The sequence below is a fragment of the Rhinolophus hipposideros genome (genome assembly GCF_964194185.1).
Source record: "Rhinolophus hipposideros genome assembly, chromosome: 16".
In the NCBI taxonomy this organism is placed as follows: domain Eukaryota; kingdom Metazoa; phylum Chordata; class Mammalia; order Chiroptera; family Rhinolophidae; genus Rhinolophus; species Rhinolophus hipposideros.
In genome coordinates this window covers 41567483-41593987 of record NC_138062.1, presented here as the reverse complement: position 1 = coordinate 41593987, position 26505 = coordinate 41567483, and the positions used below count along the sequence as shown (strand labels likewise).

Sequence of the window (26505 nt, the reverse complement as noted above, 5' to 3'; positions counted from 1 at the left end):
TACCCCATTCCTTCATCTCTGCAAAAAACAGCAAAATTTGTTAAATTTTTAAATACTGATGCTTTAAAATGTGAATCTATGTGCAAAAAAGGTAAATTCAATTTTCTACTTGTAGCATGTCCAAAATAGATTATGTGTCTATTTTCTGGATAATTTCATATAGAACAAATTACCAGAGAGGTCGCGAACCCTATTAGCAATTGCCTGACATTTTAATTACAACTTCTGTTTATTCACTGTATATTTGCAGCTGCTTTACACATCTATACCACTTACAACAGAGTGTACTTAGGTAAGATGACCACCTTGATGCCTGATGATGGGCATGGAGAATGAGGAAAATTATTACAGTGAAATACCTATAATAGGTGTTCAATAAATATTTAATGTAAAATACGTGTTTATAGACAGATTGAATTATATACTCCCATTACAAGATAGAGGATGGGAAAACAGCCATATGTATATGTGTATTTATTGGAATTTTAAAAAGGAAGTTAAAGCTTTTTCTTAAAGCGTCGTCAAACAAATATATAAAATATTTTTATTGTGGGGGTGCCTATAGCATTGCCAAGAATTATTTAAAATATTGTTTTATTATTTGTTTCAACTTTTTTAGATGCAAATATTTGTATATGTAAGACTTGCTACTCTAAAGTTATTCCAGAATAGTGGTTCTTAACCTGGGAACTTAGAAAAAAGACAGATTATGTAAATTATTTTTAAATATCTGTTTTAATAGTATAAAATGACTTGTAAAATGTGTATGTATGTATATATATATATATATATATATATATATATATATATATGGATGAAAGTCCATATTTATTCATACAAAAACACTTACTGAATGACTGTAAGGTATTAAGGTAGTAATGTGCCTTCTGTCTTGTTTTTTATTATTGTTGTTCTAACCTTTCTCCAAAAGATCAGAAATGAAGCATGGTTCTAAATGAATTTTAAATTCTTTAGTTATTAAGAAAATAAAGCTCTAAAAAAAAGAAAAGAAAGCTCTAAAATTGATCTAGATTTTTATTGTATAATAAACCAAAATACACATAATTGCAACGTGTTGTCTGCTAATTGTCTCTTGGATTCCACTCCAGTATTCTAAGAGGATGTGAGGATGTATATTGCTAATATCTTTATATAATTCCAGATAACCTCAAAGATTTTGTGTTCTCTTATACCTTGACAGGTTGGTACAGAGGATATACTCTCCAAAATAAATCTAAAAAGGTATGGCATATGATTCCATTTTTTAGCTTGAAATCTCTCTGCTAGTTGTATGTTGTACTACCCGATTCCATTATCTGCTCTCTGCGCTCTCTAGACCTAGTTTCCTTTCTCTTTAATAGCTGTTCTATAGATGTGACAGCAAACTCTCTCACCTCAAAGCTCTAGTAAAATAGTGCAAATCCAATTGACCATATTTCCCACCAGCCAACTCAAGGATGAGAGCCCAGAGGAGAATTCACAGATCGGGCTGGGCCTCTGCAGGCTTCTTGCTCCGTTGCTCAAGCTAAGCTGTAAGGTGATACTGAGACATTGCTGACCTTGGCTCTGTCTTTTAGGGAGGGACCCATGCTTCTTCCGTTATCCTTTAGTGGCAATGCTACACTCCCAAAACTAAAGGCTCTCCCCATTTCCACTTGACTCTTTCCTTCATTGTAAAATGGAACAATCAAGAGCAGTACTTTTCCAACTGTGAACCTCACCACCCCAGCAACACATCATGAGCTCAGTATAGTGGGTTATAACCAATACTTTTCATAAAACAAAACTGAAAAATAGAAAAGAAACTGGAATGCCATGGTAAGTATTGTTTCATGAAAGTTTCGTTTGGGTCCATATGTTGACGTATTTTAGGAATTTCAAATTAAATTTTAGGGTATCGTAAGTACCGGGTTGCCATGAAAATTTATCTCACTGTGGGCAAAGAGTTTGAAAAATACTGACCTTGTGGGTTCCTTTTCCCAGTGTCAATACTACTAATCCTCAAGCTAAAGAAAATCTATTAATTATGTTAACAACCCCCTGGGTTTATTTAGGTTGGCTCCGCTATTTTCCTTTGACGCTGCACTCTGGGGCAACACAGCGTGTCAGCACTTTCTTTTGAAACAGCCACGTTGAGTTGATCAGGCCACATTATTTCATGGTTAGTTCACATGCAAAATGGGTAATTAGGAAAGGGATAAGGGAAACATTTTAGAATTTATAAAGAGTTGAGTCAAAAACCCCACCGTTTTTATTTTGCAAACCTAGTATGAGATATAGTTTGGTGTAAAAGTAATTGCGGCTTAAAAGTTTAAAAATCATTGCAAAAACTGCAATTACTTTTGCACCAACCTAATAGATGTAATCTTTTCACACAACTCTCAAAGGAGCTCGGGGCCCAGAAAAACACATTTCTACAAAGTATAGGCCATTAAAAAAATGGGACTGTCTGTTCAAGATTTTCACCTTGTTGACTCTTCAGTCACACTCAGTATTTGCACATGTATGTGTAGTCACACACACACGCTTTGTTAACTTTGACAATTTAATACTTCACCAGAATAAAGCAGTGCTTGCTTGTAAAGTGAGTATCAGCTCCGACAGCTTTGGTCCTTTGATTTCTCCCTAAAAATCCTGATGCTGAATTTTTCTACCCAAAGATTCTTGTACCACATGTCTTCATTTCAGCCTGATTATTTTCATTTAATCTCTTGCTGACTTTAATTTCTCTAGGCCTTCAAATAGTGACCAAGGTGGCAGGCGTTCTGGCTTAACCTAAAGCAAAGACTTTTTTTTCTTTCTGGATGCTACTTAGACAAGAGTATTTACAGCCACTTCTGCTTCTTGGTTTGAGTTTAACCCTATCAGTGTTCATTTTATTTATAATTACGGAATTCGCAGTTATTTCAAAACATAATTAGAGTTAATTATTTTGAAGTTCTAAATTGAATAAAGAGCAAGAATGCTTAAGTCACTTAATTCCCTAGTCTTTTAAAAAAAGTTAATTTTTAAAAATGAACAACAACCAAAGAAACCCCTCTCAGATAAAATCATGTGAACTTAAATAACAAACAGAATTCTCGATTTTTAACCGGTGAACGTGAATCATGTTGAAACAAGGTCCCAGACCACAGCTTTCTCTTTCACAGAGTATGCAGTATGGAATCAGCCTTTAGGAGCATAAATGACCTTGGTTGCTAAGGCATTCTGTCATTTCCTTAATGAAAATGCATCTAGCCAGTGCCTTTTTAGTCTGCTTTGAAAAGCGGATAGTTGGGGTGACACACTAGGATCTAAACGACAAGTTCTAGATGTGTTTTTAATTTTTTTGTATTCATTTTTTAAAACCCGTATTTAAATGTTAAATATCACCCTTTAGAAGATTTCAGTAAGAGCATCTCTCAGTTCTTGATAATTAAGCTTTGTAATTCAACGAAATGATAGTACAAACAAGGGCTGTGCATTTATTCGTTGATTTTTAAGTTGAAATGTCTCTCTTGTGGAGAGATCCAGGAAAAATAGAGGGAGTTTAAAGTCCATTGTCATGAATTATGCTCAACTTTTGACACCCCTTCATTAAGAGATCCAGCCTATTTGAAATGCTCTCCTAATGTTCTTTCCTACATTTGCCAGTTGAAAGGCCTATGATTTTAATGGAAATTTTTGGTGTCATTTATAAGCAGACATAGCCATTTAGAATGGTGATAAAATGAGCTAGTGGTTTTATAAATTGAAGAAGCCGAGAGCTTTGGAGAAACTGATATTGATCCTGGCAGGATTGTGGAAGTGTGGATGGGGCATTATCTAGAAAATCATTATTTATTTATTTTTACTCAAGTGAGTAGGTTACATTGAGAAAGGAAAAGCAAAACTGAGAGACAGGCTGTAAATCAGAACTATATTACCCGGGTTTATTCTGGCTTTCTGTGTGTCATAATGGCCTAGGAAAAGTTCTGCAAGCCTCAGGTTTATCAGAACAATTAAATGGCTATAAGTGGACAGATGCTATTATGGAAAGATGATGCCTCCCAATAGCAGTGGTAATACAACAAAATATTCTCTTAATGTGAATATCATCATATCTGTACACCCAGTATAACTTACCTGCTTATGATCTGCTTAGATGTCACAAAGTAAATCATTGTTTGTTTATGTTATGAATGCTTCTGTCTTGGATTTCTCCCAGTTATTAGGAGACCAGTCATTAGATTATGAATGCATAAAAATTTTAATTGGTCCTTTACCTTCTTGATTTGAAAAATCTTCTACAAGGATAGTTTTCGGACTAGCAATGTTATATCTTATTTTAAACTCCAAATATGGCTTCCACAAATACTATTTAAGTGGTCCATCCTACCCAGTGTTCTACTTTTTCATGAGTTCTGGACATTATTTTATTGTAATAAAATATACATGGCATAAAAGTTACAATTTTAACCATTTTTATGTGTATAGTTCGGGGGTATTAAGTACATTGACATTATTGGACAACTATCTCCACCATCCATCTCTGGAACTTTTCCATCTTTCAAAACTAAAACTCTGTACCCATTAAACACTGACTCCCCATTTCCATCTCCCCGCAGCCTCTGGCAATTTCACTATGAATCTGACTGCTCTAGATATATCATTTAAGTGGGTTGTACCATGTCTCTCCTTTTGTGTCTGGCTTATTTCACCTAGCATCATATCCTCAAGCTGAGTTTCGGACAGCCCAGCCCGGTTCTCCACAAACATGGTAGTCAACACAACATTTACCTCGATGTCTCGGTCAGAAGAAACACCCAAAGTTTCTTAGGAATCCTAAGAACAGATCTGAAGTTTCAGAACCCCAGAAGTCAGGCCCAAAAGAAATTATAGTCACATTGTATTTTTGTTCATTTTTAGCTTTTTGATCAGTTTTCCAAAATCACTTTGAATCCTGTCCCTATAGTGGAAGAGGTCATGTTACTTTGCCTCTGTGTGTGTCCTTGGTCTTATTAATAACAGAATTGGAATAGTGATTTCTCACTCATACAGCCCACACCTGCCCCCTTCTCAAAGCCAGGAGGGGAAGGTATGTACTTTTCTTCCTGTCCGGCGGGAAAGGATGGCCACTTTGCTTCTGAAGGAACTACAGAATCCACCCTGTCATCACCTAAGCTGGGAGCAGCCCAATCTCAAATTTTCTTACTGTTTCCTGTTTTATTGGCAAAGGATTAAAAAAAGAGAAAGAAGAGTATTGTATGGGTAAATACAGCACACGAAACTAGACACACAATCGACCCCAGTTGAAATTCACTCATTTTCTGTCTCTGAATGGATTAAGGACTTCTGGGTAGACACGTATCTTTGACCCAGTCCCCCAGGCAGGGGATGTCCGTCTCCCACCTTTGTGGTCAGCCACCCCTGACATGTAATGTCCACAGGTTGCACTAACTTTTATAAGCACAGAGCTAGGAGCAGTTGAGCCAATGGTGCCGGTTAAACAGGTTCTTCTTCTACTGGCCTGGCATGCAAAGTCCCATAAAACAAAGAACTGCAATGCCACTTCCAGATGGCAGTTTCTCTGTTTATCAATGCGTGCATCACACAGTTAAACAGCAGAAATTTTTGGCACTTAAAAAATTCTAGTCCAAGACTTGCTTCCTATTAGTTAGATCTGATCTTCATTTCTTTGTTTTCTCCCTACCAGTTTCCAGTCTTTCTGGTAGGTCTTCCTGGGCTTTAGTTATCCCCTGGGAGATGTCACAATACTGATATAGAATTGCATCTTAGGGACATAGAATGAAGAACAATGTGAGACTGGGAAGTGATAAAAATAACCAGATAACTAATACTAATTGATGTGGGATGCATTTGGTTAAAATGCAAGTGCCGAGAGGAATCACTTTAGAAAATCACTATAATTTGATGGGCCACTAAGTACATACTGTGTTTCCCCAAAAATAAGACCTAGCCAGACCATCAGCTCTAATGCATCTTTTGGAGCAAATATTAATATAATAATATAATACAATATACTATAATATAATATTGGGTCTTATATTAACTTTTGCTCCAAAGGATGCATTAAAGCTGATTGTCCAGCTAGGTCTTATTTTTGGGGAAACACAGTAGTCCTCCATCTCACTAATTATGTAAAACCCTTTAAAAGGAATCATCACATGGCAGGTAGGATCTGGAGGGTTTAGGGTCTCACTATCAACCTCCTTACCATTTCCAGCTTCGGCCTGACCCGGGTATGTTTGCCTGTTCATTTACAAAGCATTTGTCTAAACTCTCTGAACCCAAATCTTAATTTATACCTTTTCAGTGTTTCAGCCATGATTTCATGTGGATAGCCAGCCAGTCAGTCTGACTGATATCCTGCAAGCCTGACTGCAAACTGTAGCTATTTTCCAGGTGTCCTTTCTCCCCACCACTCATTCTTCACTACTGTCTATGTTTTTTCCTTTGGGCTGAGATCTTTATGGCCACATAACCAAAGTTCTTCTCTCTGTAGGGTATTTTCCCTGAAACATATATCCATTTGAAAGAGGCAACCGTGGAAGACCTAGGGTAAGTTCCAATTGGGGAAAACCCCTAAAAAGCAATGATGATGTAAAGAATGCCTCGTGTACATTATTTCTCTCGACTCATGAATTCCACCTCTCATATGAGAGAGAAATAAATAAAACATTTTCCTGGCACAGTTCCTTCTTCTTTCTTCTCTTTTTATTCTTGTTCGTCTCTGGCATCCTTCCCCAGAACAATGAACACAGATAATGAAAGAACAGCGGGCCGTTACCTTCTTCTCGCACTACCCGTTCACCAGTGATGTGTGCGCATGTGTGAACGTCCATGAATGTCTGGTGCTCTTGCTGAGAGTCCCCAATTTGAGAACTTTGGGAGCTCGATGAGCACACTGCCTCCTGCACTAATCAGCTCTGAACCTTGGGCAAGTCAGTTGGCCTGGGGGCACCTCAGGCTGGGAAAACAAATCTGGCCCTATGTTTGTCATGAACTTGATGTGAGATAAGAACTAATGTGTGTGAACATGCACTGCAGATAAACTTCGTTACATTTTGGATATTTTTTTTTTCCTTTTTCACCTTACCATTTGTCTGGAAGTGGGAGAGAGAGGCCACTTAGTTGGCGAGCCAATGGGCACGAGAGTTGAGGGAACAAGGAAAGCTTGGAGCTGGACTGGAGTCCCAGGGCCAATAGAGAGTAGAATGGGCTATAGAGTTATGCAGACTCAGTGCTGCGAATAACATTCTCAGTCATAAGTTCTGCCCTTTTGCTTGAGAGATAAGAGGTGGCCACATCCTCAAATCCACACAGCTCCTCGGTAGCAAAATCAGGCTGATGTCCAGCCTGTGTCCTGCCCTCCAGATGTCCTGCCCTCCTGGAGAATCTTCTTTCCATTGGGCCATTCCTGGGCAACCTCCAGTTTCACTAGCCAGAGGTACATGGGTGGACAGGCAGGGTGAGAGGCAGGCTTCCACTAATTAGGGTTGCCATACAAAATGTGGGACACCCAGTTAAATTTGAGATTCAAATAATAACAAGTAATTGTTTACAGTATGTCCCAGCTGTTTTCTGAAACATACTAAAAATTATTTTAATCTTTCTGAAATTCAGACTTAACTGGGCATCCTGGGTTTTTATTTAAGTCTGGCAATCCTACCACTATCCCCATTCATTTCCTTGCTCTCATTCTCTCCTTCCTTCTGCTAATCATAAAAATACCAGAGAGGGTTTATGTGACTAAATGGCAGGGCTACCTTGTTATAAGTGTTCCGTGAGTGAGGAGTTGGGTCTGTATACAGTTTCTATGCTGCGAAGCAGCATCTGAAAAGAAACCCTAGTCCCATACCAGAAGACGGCACCACCTTAGTCCCTGCCAGCCGGTCCTGTTTGAGTTTACAAGCCCCAGGACTCTTGTGCCATGCAGAAATGGCTGCTTGGCAGACCCAGCTAAAATATTGAATTTCGGCTTCCATGCCTGGGAATTGCTGAAGTCAGCCTGGCTCAGTAATTGAGGTTCCCATAGAGATGCAAAATGGGGAGGTCGCGGCGGGGCTTTGGGCCCATCACCTTGCAGAAACTGAATTCATTTTGAGAAATGTAGTGTCCTCAGGTCTTTCTCTTTTCTCAGACGCTTACATGTGATAAAGTCTCCCCGCAATGGACAAGTTTTGCTTTGTTTCAAGCCCAACTAGCCCCATTGCCATCTTTGAGCTTTGAGGAATCTGTCAAGAAAAGCCGCAATGATCAACTCAGAATAACGTGGGCATCTGTCTGGTTCACTTTAGGCAGCACGAGACCGTGATTCCTGGTGAGCTCCCGCTGGTACAGGAGCTCACGTCTACGCTGCGAGAATGGGCTGTCATTTGGCGCAAGCTCTACGTGGTGAGTTTTTCCCTGGGGCTTGGAGCTGGTGCTATCAAAAGCTGAGAGTTCATGTGAGATATTGCATTTCCATCCAGGGCTATTGTTTCCTGGAATGGGTCACAGCAGTTGAAATCACCAACCCCTTTGATGGAAAAGCACATGATTTTTCTTACCTGTCCATCCTTCAAGGCCAAGTTTAAGCCTCTCTTCTTCATCACGTATCTTCTAAACACACCAATCCATAATGTTTCCTTCTGGACTGTAGGAGCACTTATTACTGAACCCATCGTCTGGCTCTTGGGGCTTACTGTCTTGTAATACGAGTGATCTTTTGATCTCTTGATGCTTAATTGAGGAGAGAGCTAACCTGTAAGTTCTTAAATCACGAGCTCCTGGAGGATAGAGATGCTCTTTTAAGCCTTTTGGCCTGCATTGATCATCTTGTACTTCTACTGAAAGCACTCTCGGGTTCTGGTTAATTGATTAGTTCGTGGTGGATGGAACACATTTGATGGATGAGGACTTGAGTGTGCATGAGTGAGTTCCTTAGCATATTCTTTCTGGAAATTGGTGAGTGGTGAAATGTATTACGTAATAAATACTGGAAAGAAAAAAAATTTTAAAGGTATAACGTACAAGACTGGAGAGCATGAATGAAATAGACTTGTCCTCTTGCTAAAATGCGACTCTCTTGCTAAGTTCATTATCTCTGTCCTCCACGTATCCACAGGTAATTGTGCCAAGTCTGCTAATGAGGAGAAATCAGAAATAAGTAAATCATGGAGGAAGAAGTCTGATTCATATACGTCAACTTCCAAATCCCTTAGTAGTTAAATGGCGATAAGCTCAGGTTTGGGATTTCTTATGTGGGAGTTTCACTATTTAATAGCAGAGTTGAGTTCTAAGTTAAAAAAAAAAAAAAAGTCCATCCCCTCTCAGAGGGAAGCAGTTTCCCATCTTATTATTGACATCTGATAAATTATTTTGTTGTCTGTTTGTAAATATTTAGATGGTTTTTAAATTATTTTTTATTGAGGAATATTGTGGTACAGTGTGTTTCTCCAGGAATCAGCTCCACATCATTGTCGTTCAATCTAGTTGTGGAAGGCGCAGCTCAGCTCCAAGTCTAGTCGCTGTTTTCGGTCTTAGATGCAGGAGGCACAGCCCACCATCCCACACGGGAATTGAACCGGCAACCTTGTTGTTGAGAAGTCGCACTCTAACCAACTGTGCCATCAGGCCGTACCTGTTCATGAATATTTAAAACTGTCTTATAGCTGCTGTTGGTTGACTAAAATATACTCATTATGGGAACCTCAATCAATGGATAGGGCTGAACATCTGCTTCTGCTTTTGATATGTGATCACACATCAAGAAATAATTCACTTAAAATGGGTTTATTAGAAATCATGGCTTTCTGTTTCTTTTTTTTTTTTTTTCCTGTCCCTTCCTAAACCATTGACAGTTGACTTCAGACAGAATTTCTGAACTTCTTTCTCAACAATGTGTGTATCCAAGTAGCAAACTCAAATATATTTCGCTGGGGAAAAAAGTAGAAGGAATCCAGTTCTATAGTTTTCACCACTGTCACCCCCCTTTTCGGTTTTGCAATTCTGTCAAGTTCCTTGAGTCTGTGTAATGATAAATCCTAATCTACATCGCTGCTTGTATTTTTCCTCTCGTGCATTTCCTGCCATGGATGATAAGCCCAGGAATTCTGTTTGATGCCTTTAACGGCACCTGCGGTGTCTGAGAACCTCCACATTTCTCTCAAACACATTTCCTAGTTCTGCTCCAAGTCTAAGTTCATGAGAAATTTATGTGGTAGACCTAGAGTCTTATGTGAGAGGAAAATACAATCCACTAACCAGACTCAGCCTAGCCGTGTAGACACAGGCAATTACTCTAAACAGGAGAGATATTTGTATAGCTGTGACTTATTTTTAGCAGTCATACTGTAACCTTGTTAAATAACCAGAAATGTGTTTTAAAAGGGAAGGGAGTTCCTTATGCTGAAGAGAGGAGAACCCCCTCATCCAAAATAGAAAGAAGAAATGATGACACACCCGTTCCTTCTTTTCCTCTTTGTTGTATTAGTAGTATTTTTTTCCATTTAATTATCTTTCCGGCTGGATGTTGGCCTAATGCTTCGGGAAAGAAGCAAGCTGGAGGAGACAGACACTGAAAGAGAAATTGGGAAGCTTGGTTTCTCGTCCAGGCCTTGCCCTAACTGGCTCTGTGGTCGTGGGCAAGCTCCTGAGGTCCCAAGCATCTGCTGGATATTGTACCTCTGTCAAAGTGATATAAAATCTGCCTTGTTTACTCCGTAGAGCAGTGTGGGTCTGACAAAAGATAGTGGCTGTGAAATCATGGTATAGGCAGATCCAGGATTCTGCAGATGTGAGCATGTGATTCTTGATGCTTTCTTAGCTCTGGTCGTCCTCCCTCTGGGCAGCCTTGGTTCCGTGTGCCTGAGCTCTGGCTCAAGACTCTGAAGCTCCCTTGTATGCACTTCTTATCCAAGGCCACTTTCTTTCCATGTGTTAGGCGGAGTGGCCTTGAGCACTCAGACACCAGGCTAAGTGTTTCTCAACATCGATTGTGAGCCTCCTTAGTTTAGTTTCAAGTCCAGGAGGCCTGGGTCATTTCAGAAAGGAAGGCAGAGTGCAAATACACAACAGTTTCTGACAAGCTTTGCCTGCATTGCTCGTTCTCAGCTGGAGCCTTTTTACTGCGTATGTTTTCAGCAGTTGATCAGAAAAGGAGGAAACTGAATGAAGAGGTCCATGCCCGGCAAAACGGCAAGACTGTGAACATTGGGGTCAGACAGTAGGCCAGTTCTTAAATTCTGTCTTGCTCCCTTACTTGGTATGTACTTTTATATTCACCCAAAGTAATAAACCCAGTAATAGTTACTGCAAACCAACCAACCAAACAGAAAGAACGCAGATTCCGAAAGCAGGGGTGTGAGTTTAGAGTATACCACGGGCTGATTGTATAGCCTGAGACGAGTCTTTTGACCGCCCAAGTTTATTTTTCTCACGTTAGATGGTAATTATATATTGACATGCCCTGCAAACTTACTGGAAAAATTTAGTAGGATCATCTGTGTAAAACTCCTGGGACAGTGCCTGGCATACTGTCTTCAGAATGTGACACCCTCTGACTGTCCCCTGCCAGCACTGCTTCACAAATGAGCTCATTAAGGAGGAGGAGAAGAAGTAGATGGCACTGTGGAATTTTGCCGTGAAGTCATTTAAAGGTGTGCCCTCCAGCTTCAGGTTGAAGGGATGGGCTTCTTTCCAGCTCTAGAGACTTAACTAGTCTAGGTCCATGGTTTTGAGCCGGCTGTCCTTTGTTCTCTGCTGCCTCTCGGGACCTTTTGGTTTTCCCAACCTTGGAAAGTAGATCCAGTGGGCTGAACTTGGCTTCTTTTCTTTCTAGCCACATGTCTCCCTGCTTCCATACGAGTTCCCCCAGCTAGAAGGGTAGACACCTGTGCATTGATTTCAACACTATTGAATTGCTGTAATATCTAAGTTTAACTTTTTAATAGCAACCCAGTTGTACTTTCTGAATATGCACAAATCTGCATCCCACATCCTAACCTCATGTTTTCTCACCTAAAAATCAGGACTTGGAAACTGATAAGTTCGAGTATATTGCGGGTCATTGGGACAACTAGTTTTGAAAGAGGGACACTCCTGGAAATTGCGAGGTGTTTGGATGTCAAAACCATATTCTAAAACATTTCACCCTGAGACGTATTTAGCTCAGCGATGTTTTCTACAATCCAGTTGGAGAAATAATGGTTCAGTGAGTTTTGGTCAGGTTGTTGGGTCCATATAAGATTGGAAGACTGAATCTAATCCTATCCCCTCATGGAAAAGAGGTATGAGAAGATCCTGGTGGGTAATAACATACTGGTGAATTAGGCTGTTTCTCACTCAGAGGCAAGGAGATCTTTATTCAATAAACTACTTTTGCTTTAAAAAAATACATATATATATATACATACATATACATATATACATATATATGTGTGTGTATATACATATATATATATATATATATATATATATATATATATATATGTATATACACACACAACATACTGAAGTGGGGGCGGGGGAGCTTGCCGAACACCACGATTCACCCTTTCCATCAGTGCATACCCAGGCCGATTAAAGATACTTAAGTCTAATGTTTTCGAACTGGTGGTTCTTACTGGCTGCTGGGGCATATGCTCTGAAGTGTAGTTAAGCTGGTCTCCCGGTTTGAAACCAGCATCTGATCGCTTATGACTTACCAAGGACTGAAAACTCCCACAGTCCACGTCGACCTGTTGTCGTGAGTTGCCAGCCCTACTTCAGCGTTGGTCTCATGAGAGGCAAGAAGAGACGTGGCAATGACTGGGACAGGGCAGCAGTGGTGCTTTGGGTGTTTTTCCAGTTATGTTTTTCTTTTTGTTGCCTGCTTTTCAGGATTTCTTGCACTACTTCCAGAGGTGAAAATTGTCTTTCCCTGGAATCTTTTCTTTAAAAATCAAGCCTTGGCGGGGTCGGCCCGTTGGCTCAGGCGGTTAGAGCTTCACACTCCTAACTCCGAAGGCTGCCAGTTCGATTCCCATATGGGCCAGTGGGCTCTCAACCACAAGGTTGCCAGTTCAATTCCTCGACTCCTGCAAGGGATGGTGGGCAGCGCTCCCTGAACGGCAACTGGACTTGGAGTCCTCCACAACTAAAATTGAAAGGACACAACTTGACTTGGAAGAAGTCCTGGAAGTACACACGTTCCCCAATAAAGTCCTGTTCCCCTTCCCCAATGAAAACTCTTTAAAAAAAATCAAGCCTTTGCGAGTCAGGCAAAGCCTTTTGCTGACAGAGAGAAAAGGCACTAGAAGGGAGTGTGGCAGGGGCCGTGGGGGTTCCCTTCTTCCCAGAGGTAGAGTCGGTGTGACCCCAACACACACAGGATCCAGGACACCATTCTGGATCCTAGGAGTTACGGGTGCTTGGAAAAAAACATGTCATCACATGCAATTCATCATTGCAGAGAGCTCTACACAGGTGGAATTTGCTATAAGGCCAACCGAGTGTGCGAGGACATCTTCAGTGAGAGGGGCAGAGTCAGAAACGTTTAATTGGGAAGTTGCCTGGAGGAGTCATTTGAGTTTGATATTGCGATCATAAACTTGAAGACACTTCTTCTTGAGAACGGGTCTTAATGCCTGTCCCTTTATTTTACAGATGGATGCATTGCAGAGGGAATAATTTTCCCAAAGTCACTTAGCAAGTTAATGATAGAATTAGAGATAGAAACCAAGTTCCCAAGTCAGTCAAGCACTTTTGTCTCTCAATCATAAAATCTGCACGGAAGGTTGGTGAACAGAGGAAATAGTCATTTTCTTGCAGGAGGACCAGCGAACAGTCTTTTGAGTGTAGTCTGCATTCTTGGGGAAAGTGAAGAATAGAATCCAGGTTTTCTGATACCCAGTGAGGTGGTGCCATTGTCTCAATGACCCCCAGAAATTTCTGAAATACTCAATGGATGGGTTAGGTATTCCTGCCAATATTGAAGGCAAAGGTGTTTGTTCATGTGACATTGTTTTTAATTTCTAAAAATTCTTAAAAACAAACAAACAAAACATCCAGAATAGAGATGTAAATAGTAAGAACTCCGGGATCTCTGAGTAAAAAAGAGGGTGAGACTCGAAACAGATGCAGGAATATATTTACTATCTAGTAGAAAACATATTTAGATTTCCCTATTTGGTGTAGCTAATCTTCAAATTGAAGCCAGAGTGTTATTTTACATGTCAACTGTTCAAACTTGGTTCTGAGTCCCTCCTGTGTCCCAGGATTGTGCTGCTTTTGTGGAAAGCATCAACGAAATTAAATTTCCTGCCCTCCGACATTATGTAACAACGGCTGCTAGTGCAAAAGTGGCTGAGCTTAGTGAGGGCTAGAGATAATAGAGAAGGCTCTGCAACAGGCAGACTTGGGCTGTGTAGGATTTAGAAAAGGGGAGGGAGGGTATGACAGGGAGACTCTGAGGTCCTTGGCTCGTGGTCTTGTGGGGGTGCTTGGTTTTCCCCTCATCTGTCCTCATATGCTCCCCTAGCAAGACATGAAGTGTTGGGGACCAGCTATGGCACAGCACAACCTACTTAGAACAATCTTAGGAATGTGGCAACAAAATCCATTTCCTTAAAGTAAATGGAGGAAATTGCTTCCTTTTGGTGTGTTCCAGCTTGTCTATTCAGAATTCATTTGGCAGAGTGAATCAGAGAAGAATGGCTGTCTTCATCCTTCTTTTGGGGGTGAACTTGGCAAAAAAGACTGATATGGACAAGCAATAATTAAATTGCCTTGGATAATGTCTAATATAATCGAGACCAAGAACTTGTAAGCATGTGTCACACAGAGCTGTCTCTCATAGAGGCTTCCCTGGGTCTTTGAGCCCTTTCTTTACCATATTACGAGACCTAATAGCTTACTTAAAATGAGAAGACATAAACAAAACAAAACAAAAAAAAACCTTAACTAGGGATAGACAGATAGGTTGCAAGAAAGAAAAAAAGATTCCCTTTCTGCCTAGCAACTTTGAAAGGTAAATTTTATGGACTTAATTTCTCACTCCTTTTTCCAGTTTGAAAGACAATGAGACGGAAACGGTTTTTATAGCATTGAATGAAAAAAGTTGGGTTTTTACCTCTGCTTATTAAAAACAGAATTTTTAAAAGACTCATTTTTAGGCTTTTCTAAAAACTGGCTGATGAGAAAGAGGCAACTCAGAAAATACTAAAAGCGTAAAATGTAGGGAGTTTCAGGATTTGAAGAGGCTTTCTGCGGTTTGTGTTTTTCAGATCAATGGTGTTAATAGAGCATATTGCAATGCCATATAAATGAGTTCTTTGTCTCTTTGTGTTCTCACAGAATTTTGCATTTCTTTCTGGGTCTTTATCACACTCTGCTAACCTCACTGCTGCCTCCCACTGTCCCGACTTCTAGGCCGGGGCCTCCTCCCTCCATGTTTACTCTTTCTTCAGGAGCGTCTTGGATGTTTTCAGCCCTGATTCTAGTTGATACCTTGCCCAGCAATCTGTTCTTGGGATTGTTGTGAAAGAACATCACCACAGAACATGCTGTACAGCCGTCAACAATATGTGTGTGTGTGTGTGTGTGTGTGTGTGTTGTTGTTTTTATAGCAGATAATATTTCCTATAATTTTAGAAGTGTATGGTTATATAAAAATATCATGACTTTTCACCTATAAACAAAAGGAAGTGGTTTCACAGTATATATGGGGTGAGTGGAATTGTCAAGTTTTTATTTTAAAAACATATTCCAGAAGGGATACACAAAACAGTTCTTCCTGGCTCCTCTATCTGAAGTGTACCCATTAACCCACAGACACCCTATCATATCACCCTAATTTATTTATTTTCCTTCTTACACTATTTTTTTATTTAATTAAATGTAATGGGGTAACATTGGTTAATAACATTACATAAAGTTTCCAATGTAGAGTTGTATAACACAACATATTGTGTTATACATATTGCATTGTGTGCTCACCACCCAGAGTTTAGTCTCCTTCTGTCACCATATATTTGGCCCCATTTTTCCTCTTCATTCTTACCTCTCTTCTCCTCTGGTAACTACCATTCTGTTGTCTGTGTCTTTGAGTTTGTTTGTTTTGTTTGTTTGTTGCTTTCTGTTTTATATCCCAAATATGAGTGAAATCATATGGTTCTTGTCCTTTTCCATCTAACTAATCACTAAGCATACTTCTTGCACTTTTCATAATCTGAAATTATCTTGTGTTTGTATATGTATATGTAAATACTATATATACATTACATATGTATATATTACACACACACACACACACACACACAGTTTATTTATTTATTGCTGTCTTTCCCCCTCTAGAATGTGGCAGGAACTTGATTTCTAGCACATACTGGTTGCCCATTGACTTTTTTTTTAACATAATGAATCCATAATCATTTAGATAGAACCAAGGTCATAATGGCTTGAACATCAAGTATTTGACTCTTAAAATGGTTGAGGCACAAATAATTAGTTGGTCATAAGTTCACTTAGTTCGGTTACCCGAAGTTCTTAGTGAAGCCCAGAATAATGGTTTAATCATTCTAGGTCTATCAGTTTTCTAGATGATACAACAATTATATGGAGATTTTAAAATAACATTTTACATTTTATTTTCCATTATCCCTTATCTCTGACATTACAGTTCGTTCTCCATCCCTACCTTTTTCTAGAGTGTCTGCTCTGTGCCAGCTCCTAGGGATGCAGAACTGAATCAGATTCTTGCCCTTGAGGCGCTTACCATCTAAAGGGCGAGTAAGACCAGTCAGTCAAGGCCAAGGTTCTGATACTGTGACAGGAGTTAATTCCAGGAGTTGGGAGAAGGACAAGCAACTCATGGTTAGGGTTTTGAGGAAGAGACTCTGACTTGTAAGTTGAGATCGAAGAAGTAAGAATTAGCAGTTGGCTGAGGGTGTGTGAGTGAGTAGGGGATGAGCATGGGAGTAAGTTCAGGGGAAGAGGAGAAAAGTGGTTCCAGGTAGAGGAAGTAACATATTGAGAGGGTCTGAAGCACTCGGGAGAAATGGGCATAGCTTTGCATGGAAGGAGTGTAGATTTTTGAAGTGGAGATTGATGTAAAATGCAGCTGGGGATGGGGGCAGGAGCCAAGATGGGAACAGATTTACAGTGCTACCTACTGTGTCTGGAGGACAGTGGAAATCTCTGGAGGGTCGTAAACAGAATCTTACAGTGCATGGATGATTTGATTTGCTTATGAGTTAGGACGATCCATTTATCTTACAATTGCTTATGTTTCTAATGTTAATGGGGAATGGAGTGGCAATGGCACAGGGCAAAGCCATCCCCTCAAAGTGTACAGCTTGCTGTATAGCAAAATTAATTGGTTAAATAACACCTTATAACAAATCAAGTCAAAAGATGTGACCATCCTCCATCACACCTTTTTTTTTGGGTCCTTTTCTCCACCTCATTTTCCCATCTTAGAACAACAAAGTCACACTCTTCCGCCAGCTGCAGCAGATGACGTACAGCCTGATCGAGTGGCGGTCCCAGATCCTGTCTGGAACACTCCCCAAGGACGAACTGGCAGAGCTCAAGAAGAAGGTCACAGCCAAGATCGATCATGGAAACAGGTAAACCAGGGGTGACTTGTCACCGAGAACTTGGAAAGAGATGAACACATTTATGCTAAGGACACAACTCACCACAAGCTTCTGATCTTAGAGTTGGCAAAGAATAATGTTTAATGCTCTCTGTTTTGCCTTGGAAAACATTTAATTTTGTTGAAAAAAATTTAGTGGTGTCCTTCCTGGGCCAGACCCTGTGCTGGATCTCTGATCTCAAGGAGATGACAGAAGAACAGGGAAGGTGGGGCTTGGATCCAAGCGACTCCACGGCCAAACAAACTGAAAGGGACTGAGCATCTGAAGCCAACATTTTCAGAGACCTGGGACGAGCTCTATTTTTATTTTAACAATGGATTTTAAATCAGTGTCAGACTCATTCTCTCTCTCTCTCTCTCTCTCTGTCTTCCCCTAACTGGGACCATTGTGTACAGTGTGTGAAAATCAGATTTGCTGGGATAGTAAAATATGTTTTGAACTTGTTGGTTATTATGTCTCTAGTAACTTCTCAAGATTTAAATCACTTCATGAATCTTCTGATTAGCTCAGGCAGATATGTAGGTTCTAGATATTTACTACCTTTTAGAAAATGAGAAATTCAGTCAATTCATCCATAGTTATGGTGACCTAGGATTCACCGCTCCTGATCAACTCTTTTTAAAAGACTGGGTTGGTTCCTCGGTTTGTTTTTGTTGATGATCCATTTGACATTCAGTATCATTTTCTAAATTTCTTCAACTTGTACATAAGTGATTTTTTTCCTTCCCCTTTTCCCCTCCTCCTCCTCCAACCTTACAACTCTTGGAAATGCTTCAGAGACCCATTAAAAGACAGCTCATGACCCTACTCATTTAAATGTTGTAGACTTTGACAACTGTATTCAGAAATAGCTGGGTAAACATAGCGTACAACATTTAGATTCCACCATTGTTTATGAAATCTCTCTTTTGTGCTTCACCTGTATTACTTGATTATAACTCTAGGAGGTAGCTGCTGTTCTCATTTTATGGTTAAAGAAACAGACCAAGTGAACTTAAGTGATTTGCTTCCAAGTCGTATAGATAATAAGTGGGAAACCTTAAATTTGAACCCAAGGCTTCCTATTCCATGTCTAATGCTCCCCTTTTAGGGTTAAGGATGAAAAGTTCCCTCCCTTGTCACTTGTCCGTTCATAGGACTATAACCAGAGGTTGCCTTGTCAGTCATGTAATGCTGGGGACTCTTACATCAGCAGAGGTACGGGATAAGGCAACTCCCCCTTGCACATATGCTGGCTATAAATTTTGGGGCCTTGTCACAGTAGGGCATTGGCCCAGAGGACCCCAGTCTCTGGCACAGGCTGTCAACATCCAAAAAAGCAGAACATGCCTGCCTTCCCATTCCAGCCCTTGGAAGCAACTCAAGAAATTTAAGCTGCTCCATCAGTGCATCAGTGATCCAGTCTCTGAGCAGCCACCAAGGCCCATTGCTCATGAGTCTGGGTGGCCTATGGGTCTGGCTGGCATGGAAAGGAAACTGCCAGACTAAATCAGTTGATGGAGAGGCTATAAAATACAGAAGAGGGAAATTAGGCATTTTTGCTTTCTTTCCAAAGACTTGGCACATTTTACTGTTATCCCTGTGCTTTCTTATTGTTTGGACACCCCTATGCCCAAATTGCTGGTGCCTGGAATGTACATTGGGCGTTCAGATAGCAGTTTCCTATTTCCACCACATTCTCCCACTTCTTGGAACTAAGGAATTTCTTCTACTTCTGTGTGCACATTGGGCATAAAAGCTTTGATGGGGATCGTGCCATGCATAGACCATATAGCTCTGACTTTTCCTGTGCAATACTCAGAACTATAAACACAGCCAGGTGTTTTCTTGTGCCAGTTGCTGCAATAAAAGCTAAGCTAACTGTTATAGATATTATATTACATGCTTTACATGCATCATCTCATTAAATTCTCCCAATAACCCTGAAGGGTGGGGAATATTTACAGATGAGGAAATCAGGGCTTTGCAAAATTAAGGAAATTACCCAGAGTCACCTTGTTATAGCAAGAATGAAAGCCAAGATTCAAATTCCGGTCTGACACCAGAGCCCATGCTCTGAGATGGGTTAGGAGATACCAACAGCCAGGAGTTACTTCACTGAACTCCCTTAAGACACTCTTGAATTAGGTACTGCCCCACAGGTCTGTACCTTTAAGGGAAGTGTCTGTGTGTTTGTCTTTCATAATTCCTGTGCCAAACAACAGAAGAAGTGGGAAAAGAGGCATCGGTCAGAGGAATTTGGTCAGAATCAGGGCCAATTGTGCCTTTTCTGGTGAGGTTCTGTAGACCAAATTACTTTGCATATCATTATATGAGTTTGGTTAAAATTATCACACAAGTTTTCTAACATTGTTGTGATATGGAAAGGAGCAAAACCGGTGAGTTGTTTTTAACTTCACTGATCCAGCACCCATCCTTTCTAAGCATGCTTTCTTGCATGAGGACTTTGCAGTAAAGACTCCGGTTCTAATGAGGAGAACCAATGACTGCTTTTTTCTTTTTAGAATGCTTGGGTTAGATCTGGTAGTACGAGATGACAATGGAAACATCTTGGACCCGGATGAAACTAGCACCATTGCCCTCTTCAAGGCCCATGAAATGGCCTCTAAAAGGATTGAGGAAAAGATCCAAGAAGAAAAGGTACCCATTCTCAAATGTGCAGATTCTGGCCACTGAAGTTCCATTTTTGCTTTTGTTTTGAATGAGAGAAAGGGAATTGTTGATGACAGCAATAGAAACGTTGTTTAGAAAATCATTCACATCCTTGTTTTAAAAACAAAGCATAACAAAAAGAATGAGGGCGCTATATGTATTGTTCTGATATGGAAAGATTACATACACACACGTATATATATGTATATATATGTATATATATATATAGGTGTGTGTATAGAGACAGAGAGCAAGCAAGATGCAGAACAATGTGTATCAAATACTATTACTCGTATTTCAAAAAAGAATATACATATATCTGTGCTTGCCGTGTGTCTACTAACTCTGGACTGATAGGAAAGAAATTGATAATTAATGTATGCCTCTGGCAAGGAGAGGTGGGTGGAAGAGAGTCTTTACTGTGCAACTTTCTGTATTTAGTGCATATTTCCAAAATAAATTTTTGGAATTTATTTCCAAAATAAATAATTATAAATAAAATGAAAGCTTTTGAAAGTAGTAGTAATTAGACATTAAAAATAGATACAGAAAAAAGAGAAAAAAATGTCACCTACATTGTGACTGCCCAACCTTATTGATATTTTGGTATACATTCGTCCAGTCTTTCTGTTGTAATGAGTGAAGGTTTCTGTTTTTGTGGTTTTTTCTTTAGTGTGTAGGTTCTATTTCTTTAGCACAGTTGTGATAAAATTTCATTGTGTTTCTGGATCTAAAGGCTAACCATGCCTGGGGGTGAAGCCTTTCTGGTGGAATCTCTTATTTGCAATGAGAGGTATTACCAAAAAGAAGGATAATGAACCATGACTTTCATGCTTTTGAGGTTCATCCAGAAGCCATTGTGAGAGATGAGAACTTCTTCAAACTACTAAACTGAGTTATCACCTTTAGACAACATTTACTGAATTACTTGAGTTCAAGGCTCTGAACGGGACAGTCTTAAGCATCTAAATACTAATGATTATATTTCGCTCACTCGATTATCTGTCCGCTTAGATATACTTTCTTCTCAGTAAGTACTTCTCCTCTTGGGTGGTCATTGTATTAGTAGCCCATTTGCAGGCAAATGTCTTTGCTGGTATTTCCCATTTGCTGAAACCAAGATGCTTTTCTCTCTTTTCCTCTGTGTTCAGTCAATCCTGCAGAACCTGGACTTACAGGGCCAGCCCGTTTTCAGGGCCGTCCATACATGTGGCCTCTACGTGAACTTCAAGAACTTTGTTTGCAACATCGGAGAAGATGCAGAGTTGTTCATGGCACTTTATGACCCTAACCAGTCCACTTTCATCAGGTAGTGAAGACCTAAGTCATCTGCTATTGACCTTGCAAAAATACCCATCCTATCCCCTTCCCTGAGGAATTCTTTGCTAGGTTTGAGAGGAGAAGCTAGAAAAGAGGAGGAAGATTTCTAGGCAGGAGAAAATGAAATGCTTTGGGCTCCTAAGCCTTTGTCTGGCTGCTGAAACAGTGCAGTAACAGTTGGTGTACTCCCTGGGTCTTAGAAGTCCCATAAAATGCATCAGAACACGGACACAGGAAAAAGAAGTCAAAAAACTGTAGCGGAGGGGTGGGGAGGGATGAATGGGTAGAACACAGGATTTTATGGCAGTGAAACTATTCTATATACTATAATGGTGGAAACGTGTCATCATACATTTGTCCAAATGCATAGAATGCACAACACCAAGAGTGACCCTAATGTAAACTATGAACTCTGGGTGATAATTACATGTCAGTGTAGGTTCATCAGTTGTAATAAATGACCACTCTGGTGGGGATGTTGATAAATGGGTGGGAATGTGCATGTGTGGGGCAGGGGTCTATGGGAAATCTGTGTACTTTCAGCTCAACTCTGCTGGGAGCCTAAAACTGTTCCCAAAAGTAGTCTCTACCTTTTTTTTTTAAATGACTAGAGGGAATGATAGTAGGCTTTATTTAACCGTACAGTGGCATTACTGCTAAGCAGCTGAGAAAAGAGATTTAGTTTTGGAGAAGATGGTTAAAAAGTCATTCTTGACAAATTGTTTATTTCTAAAATAGACATTTATTTGAGTGGAATGATGTGGATTCCAGACGATGACTATAGAATGACTGTTATAAAATTATATTCTTGATTCAGTGAAGCTGAAACTTTTAGACAGAGAATTAGAGCTGGAAAAAAGACCCCAGACAGAATCTGGTAGTATCTGCATCTGTGCCATCTTCAGGAGTGCTGGTCACGGGTTCATCCTAGGTGTGTCTCATGGATCTGGGCACACTTCTCCAAAACCAGGACACCAGAGAGTGTTCATTCGTGGGCTACACCTGCCTGGTAAATTTAACTGAGCTTTTCTGGGACCTTCCTTTTACCATTTAAGTCTATACTATGGTCAGTTCCACCCCCAGTTAGTCCCTCATTAAAAAATCTTTTTTTTTCTCCTTCACCAGTGAGAACTATCTAATTCGTTGGGGCAGTAATGGGATGCCCAAGGAAATCGAGAAGCTTAATAACCTTCAAGTGGTCTTCACTGTAAGTCCTACCTTATGTGTAATCATGTTCTTTGTTTATGATAGCGGAAAGACATGATAAATACACGGAAAACATAAAAGATGAAATGATGAAAATAAAAATGATCGTAATTCCTCTAGCAGGAATAGCCCATTCATTTTTCAACACATATTTGTTGTGCACTTCTTAGATGCCTGGCACTGATGTGGGCACTTGAGATACATTTGTGAACTCATAAGAAAAGAAATTCCTATGCTCAAGGAGCTTTTGTCTGAACGGAAAAGACAGTAATAAGCAATAACCAAGTAAATGAGTAAATTGTGTAGAATGTTAGAAATCATCAGTGCTTGGGAGTTTGGGGACTGCGGGAGGGTGGGTCCGGGCAGAACTCTGTAGGATGGAGCCTTTTAAGCTAGCACTTGAAGTTGATGAGGGAGTGAGCTACACAGGTAAAGGGGAAGAGCATTTCAGAACAAGATTATTGGTCAGCAAAGATAGAATCTAGACTTTTTTGTCTGCATATATTTCATGACCTCCCTCCCCCAACCCAAGGTAAGAGGAGTGCTGCTGTGTATTGATCAAGGGCCAGGAAATATAGTATTGGGCTATGGCTTGGGGCATGGTAACTCTCTTTCTCTTAGGCTAAGATTTTCTTGGGGTTCTCTCACTTTTTAAAGACATCAGTGCTTAAAATGTCCTAGAGCTGCTGCCACCAGCTCTGAAAAGCCTGAGTGGGTAGGTTTCCCCAGCTCCCATTAGGCCTAAAGGAGATACTCCCTTCCTTTTTTCCCTTTTTTTTCCTTAGACCGCACCCATATTTTATCTCCATGCTCTCTTACCACTCCTATGACAAGGAAAGTGGAGCCTAGGGTAGAGCGCCAAATGAAGTGATAGGGAGTGGTCCCAGTACAGGCTCATTCATTCATTCATTCATTCATTCCACCTTATTATTCATTCCTTCAATTAATACCACACCCCTAGAACAAACATGGTCTGATAACTATCCCTGCACTGACTCATCTATATTTTCACCACCTGGTAAATGTAGACAAAAAAGCTCTTAGAACTCTTCCTGAAACCTCCCCCCAACACACACAGCATTTCCTCATTTCTGAGATCTGTGAGTTTTTTCCCCCAAAATCAAAAGGCATTTATCAGTTAGTGTGTACATTACAAAAACACATTATAAAAGGTATTATTGAATCTTTGGTTCTTCCATCCTCTAATCAATACCACAGAGCTGCAGTTCACCCCCGAGCTCCACTCCTCCCACCAATTAGGGTCTTCTTGCATGCATATTTCATGTCCAGCTTTTTCTCTTACATAAAATGTGGTGAACATTTCCTTTGTCATTAAACAATCTCCAAAAACCTCACTTATAAATTATTGCATTCTATTAAATAATGTCAGTGTGCCACGATGTACATAACCAGTCACCTGAAGCCTTTATCTTTCTCTTAATAGAAGCCTTACAAAGCCTAGAGTACAAATTCAAGGTTGATACTATCATTGGTATATAGTTCTATCTTGGAGACCTGAATTAACGAAATTACAGAGGATGGATTTGGAATGATTGTTTCAAAAGTAATTCTTGATTCAGTAAAGAGGCCTTGGACAACTGTTTCATGAAAAAGATTTGAGATACAATTAAATTATTTCTGATGTTAAAGTGAAGGAGATATGTGAACTCATTCATGGGTTTACTCACCCACTCTTAGGAATATAAACAAGTGTAGAACATGAGCCACAAAGAACCAGAGATATTTCATCTGCACATCTCTCATTAATCAACATACACAGAAGATGCCTCTTATAAAACAGATGAATGATTATAGAAAGCAGTATGTGCAAAGTTGTGTGTTATAGTTGCCTCACAGGATTGTTTGAAAGATGAAATGAAATACCACTAACACATACCCAATAAATGTCACTGTCATGCAAGTTTTAATTTTACTTGACACTGAAATGCATCCTGTGCTCAGATAGGTCTTGGCAGGATATAAAGTGACAATGACAAGTGTCCTGATTTTTAAATACCTGGCTTCAATAGATGAATTAATCTGTTAGGGACTCTAGATTGAATATGATCTGATTTATAAATTGGAAGTAGGAACCGGGGAATAAAAAATTTTCCAGTTTGCATAGTCCTTTTTCTCTGATGCCATGACAGCCCACGGGTGAGATGGGGGAAGAGAGGAGTCATTCTGATATTTCAGCATTAGAAAATATGCTATGAGCAGTGTTCTATGGTAGAGTGAGAAGAGAAATGAAGGTGACAGAGTGATGCGTCATGACCCTCTTTGCATCTTCTTACATAAAATGTGGTGAACATTTCCTTTGTCATTAAACAATCTCCGAAAACCTCACTTGTAGGGGCAAGTGAAGGAGATACGTGAACTCGTTCATGGGTTTACTCACCCATGCTCTCTGCCCCTGTAGGACCTCAGCAGTGCAGATCTCATCCGGCCCCGTATCAGCCTCGTGTGTCAGATTGTCCGGGTGGGCCATATGGAGCTGAAGGACGGCAAAAAGCATACCTGTGGGCTCCGAAGGCCTTTTGGAGTAGCAGGTATGAAAAGACAAGAGATGGATGCAATATGGAACAGCTACTCTGAAAAACAGTGTGGCGGATCCTCAAAAAAATGAAACAGGATTCATGATCCAGCAATCCCATGTATGGTTGTATACCCAAAAGAGTTAAAATCAGTGTCTCGGGGAGACATTTGTACACTCATGTTCACAGCGGTATCATTCACAATAGCCAAAAGGTAGAAACAACCAGGGCTGTCCAGCAACAGCTGAATGGATAAACAAAATGTGGTGTATCCATACCATGGAATATCATTCAGGCTTAAAAGGAAGAAAATTCTGACACATGGCCACAACATGGATGAACCATGAGGATATTATATTAAGTGAAATAAGCCAGTCACGAAAAGATAAATACTGTCTGATCCCACTTATATGAGGTATGTATAGAGTAGTCAGATTCATAGAAACTGAAAGTAGAATGGTGGTTGCCGAGGGCTAGGAGGAGAGGGAAATGGGTACATAGAGTTTAGTGGGAACGGAGTTTCAATTTGGGAGATGAGAACATTGTAGAGATGGATGGTGGTGATGGCTGCACAACGTGAATGTACTTAATGTCACTGAATCACATGCTTAAAAATGGTTAAAATTTAATGTTACATATATTTTATTTACCACAGTAAAAAAAAATTAAAAGAAAATTGGGAGGGAGGGAGACCCAGTGACGGTGTGCGTTGAATCTGGTTGTAATGCTAGTATCAGACACACAGCAGTTACTGCCCGGGACTGCCAGTTATCTTTGTGGACTCTGTCCGCACCTAGTCCCCATTTCCTTGGTTTCTTCCTCAGTGCCCAGCACTGCGTCTTGCACACAGCAGGCCCTCGGTAACGCCCAGTTGTGACTATTGGAAGGTCCTCCCTGCCTGCTTCCTCTTATCGGTTATTGATTTTAGTCAAGTAAAAGTCTCACGGGAAAGTGGTTTGCCTTTGTAGGAAATTGACTCTTGAAAGGCAATCTTGTGGTTGTAACTGCTTTCAAAGAGGAGCCTTGGCTTAAATCAAACCCCACAAGCTCCCAAGAGGTCTTTCCTTTTCCTCTGTAGTTTGTTAAATTGAGGAAATATATTTTCGGTCTTACACTGACGTTTTGGTCATGATGTAGTTTGAAAGCCATCAGGGAAATGTCATACTTCTGCTCCTGGAACAAGGGCCCGGAAA

General features: G+C 40.2%; 1 protein-coding gene across 1 annotated transcript in view; it reads left to right on the top strand.

Annotated features, from left to right (window-relative positions):
- DOCK5 (dedicator of cytokinesis 5) overlaps positions 1 to 26505 on the top strand; it is a 186340-nt gene that overhangs the window by 68513 nt on the left and 91322 nt on the right. Inside the window, exons 3-10 of the mRNA XM_081076534.1 lie at positions 1202 to 1242; positions 6485 to 6540; positions 8280 to 8376; positions 17422 to 17570; positions 20105 to 20240; positions 21404 to 21561; positions 22698 to 22779; positions 25198 to 25327. Of these exons, the coding sequence (XP_080932660.1) occupies positions 1202 to 1242; positions 6485 to 6540; positions 8280 to 8376; positions 17422 to 17570; positions 20105 to 20240; positions 21404 to 21561; positions 22698 to 22779; positions 25198 to 25327 (849 nt within the window). The remainder of the gene's footprint in view (positions 1 to 1201; positions 1243 to 6484; positions 6541 to 8279; positions 8377 to 17421; positions 17571 to 20104; positions 20241 to 21403; positions 21562 to 22697; positions 22780 to 25197; positions 25328 to 26505) is intronic.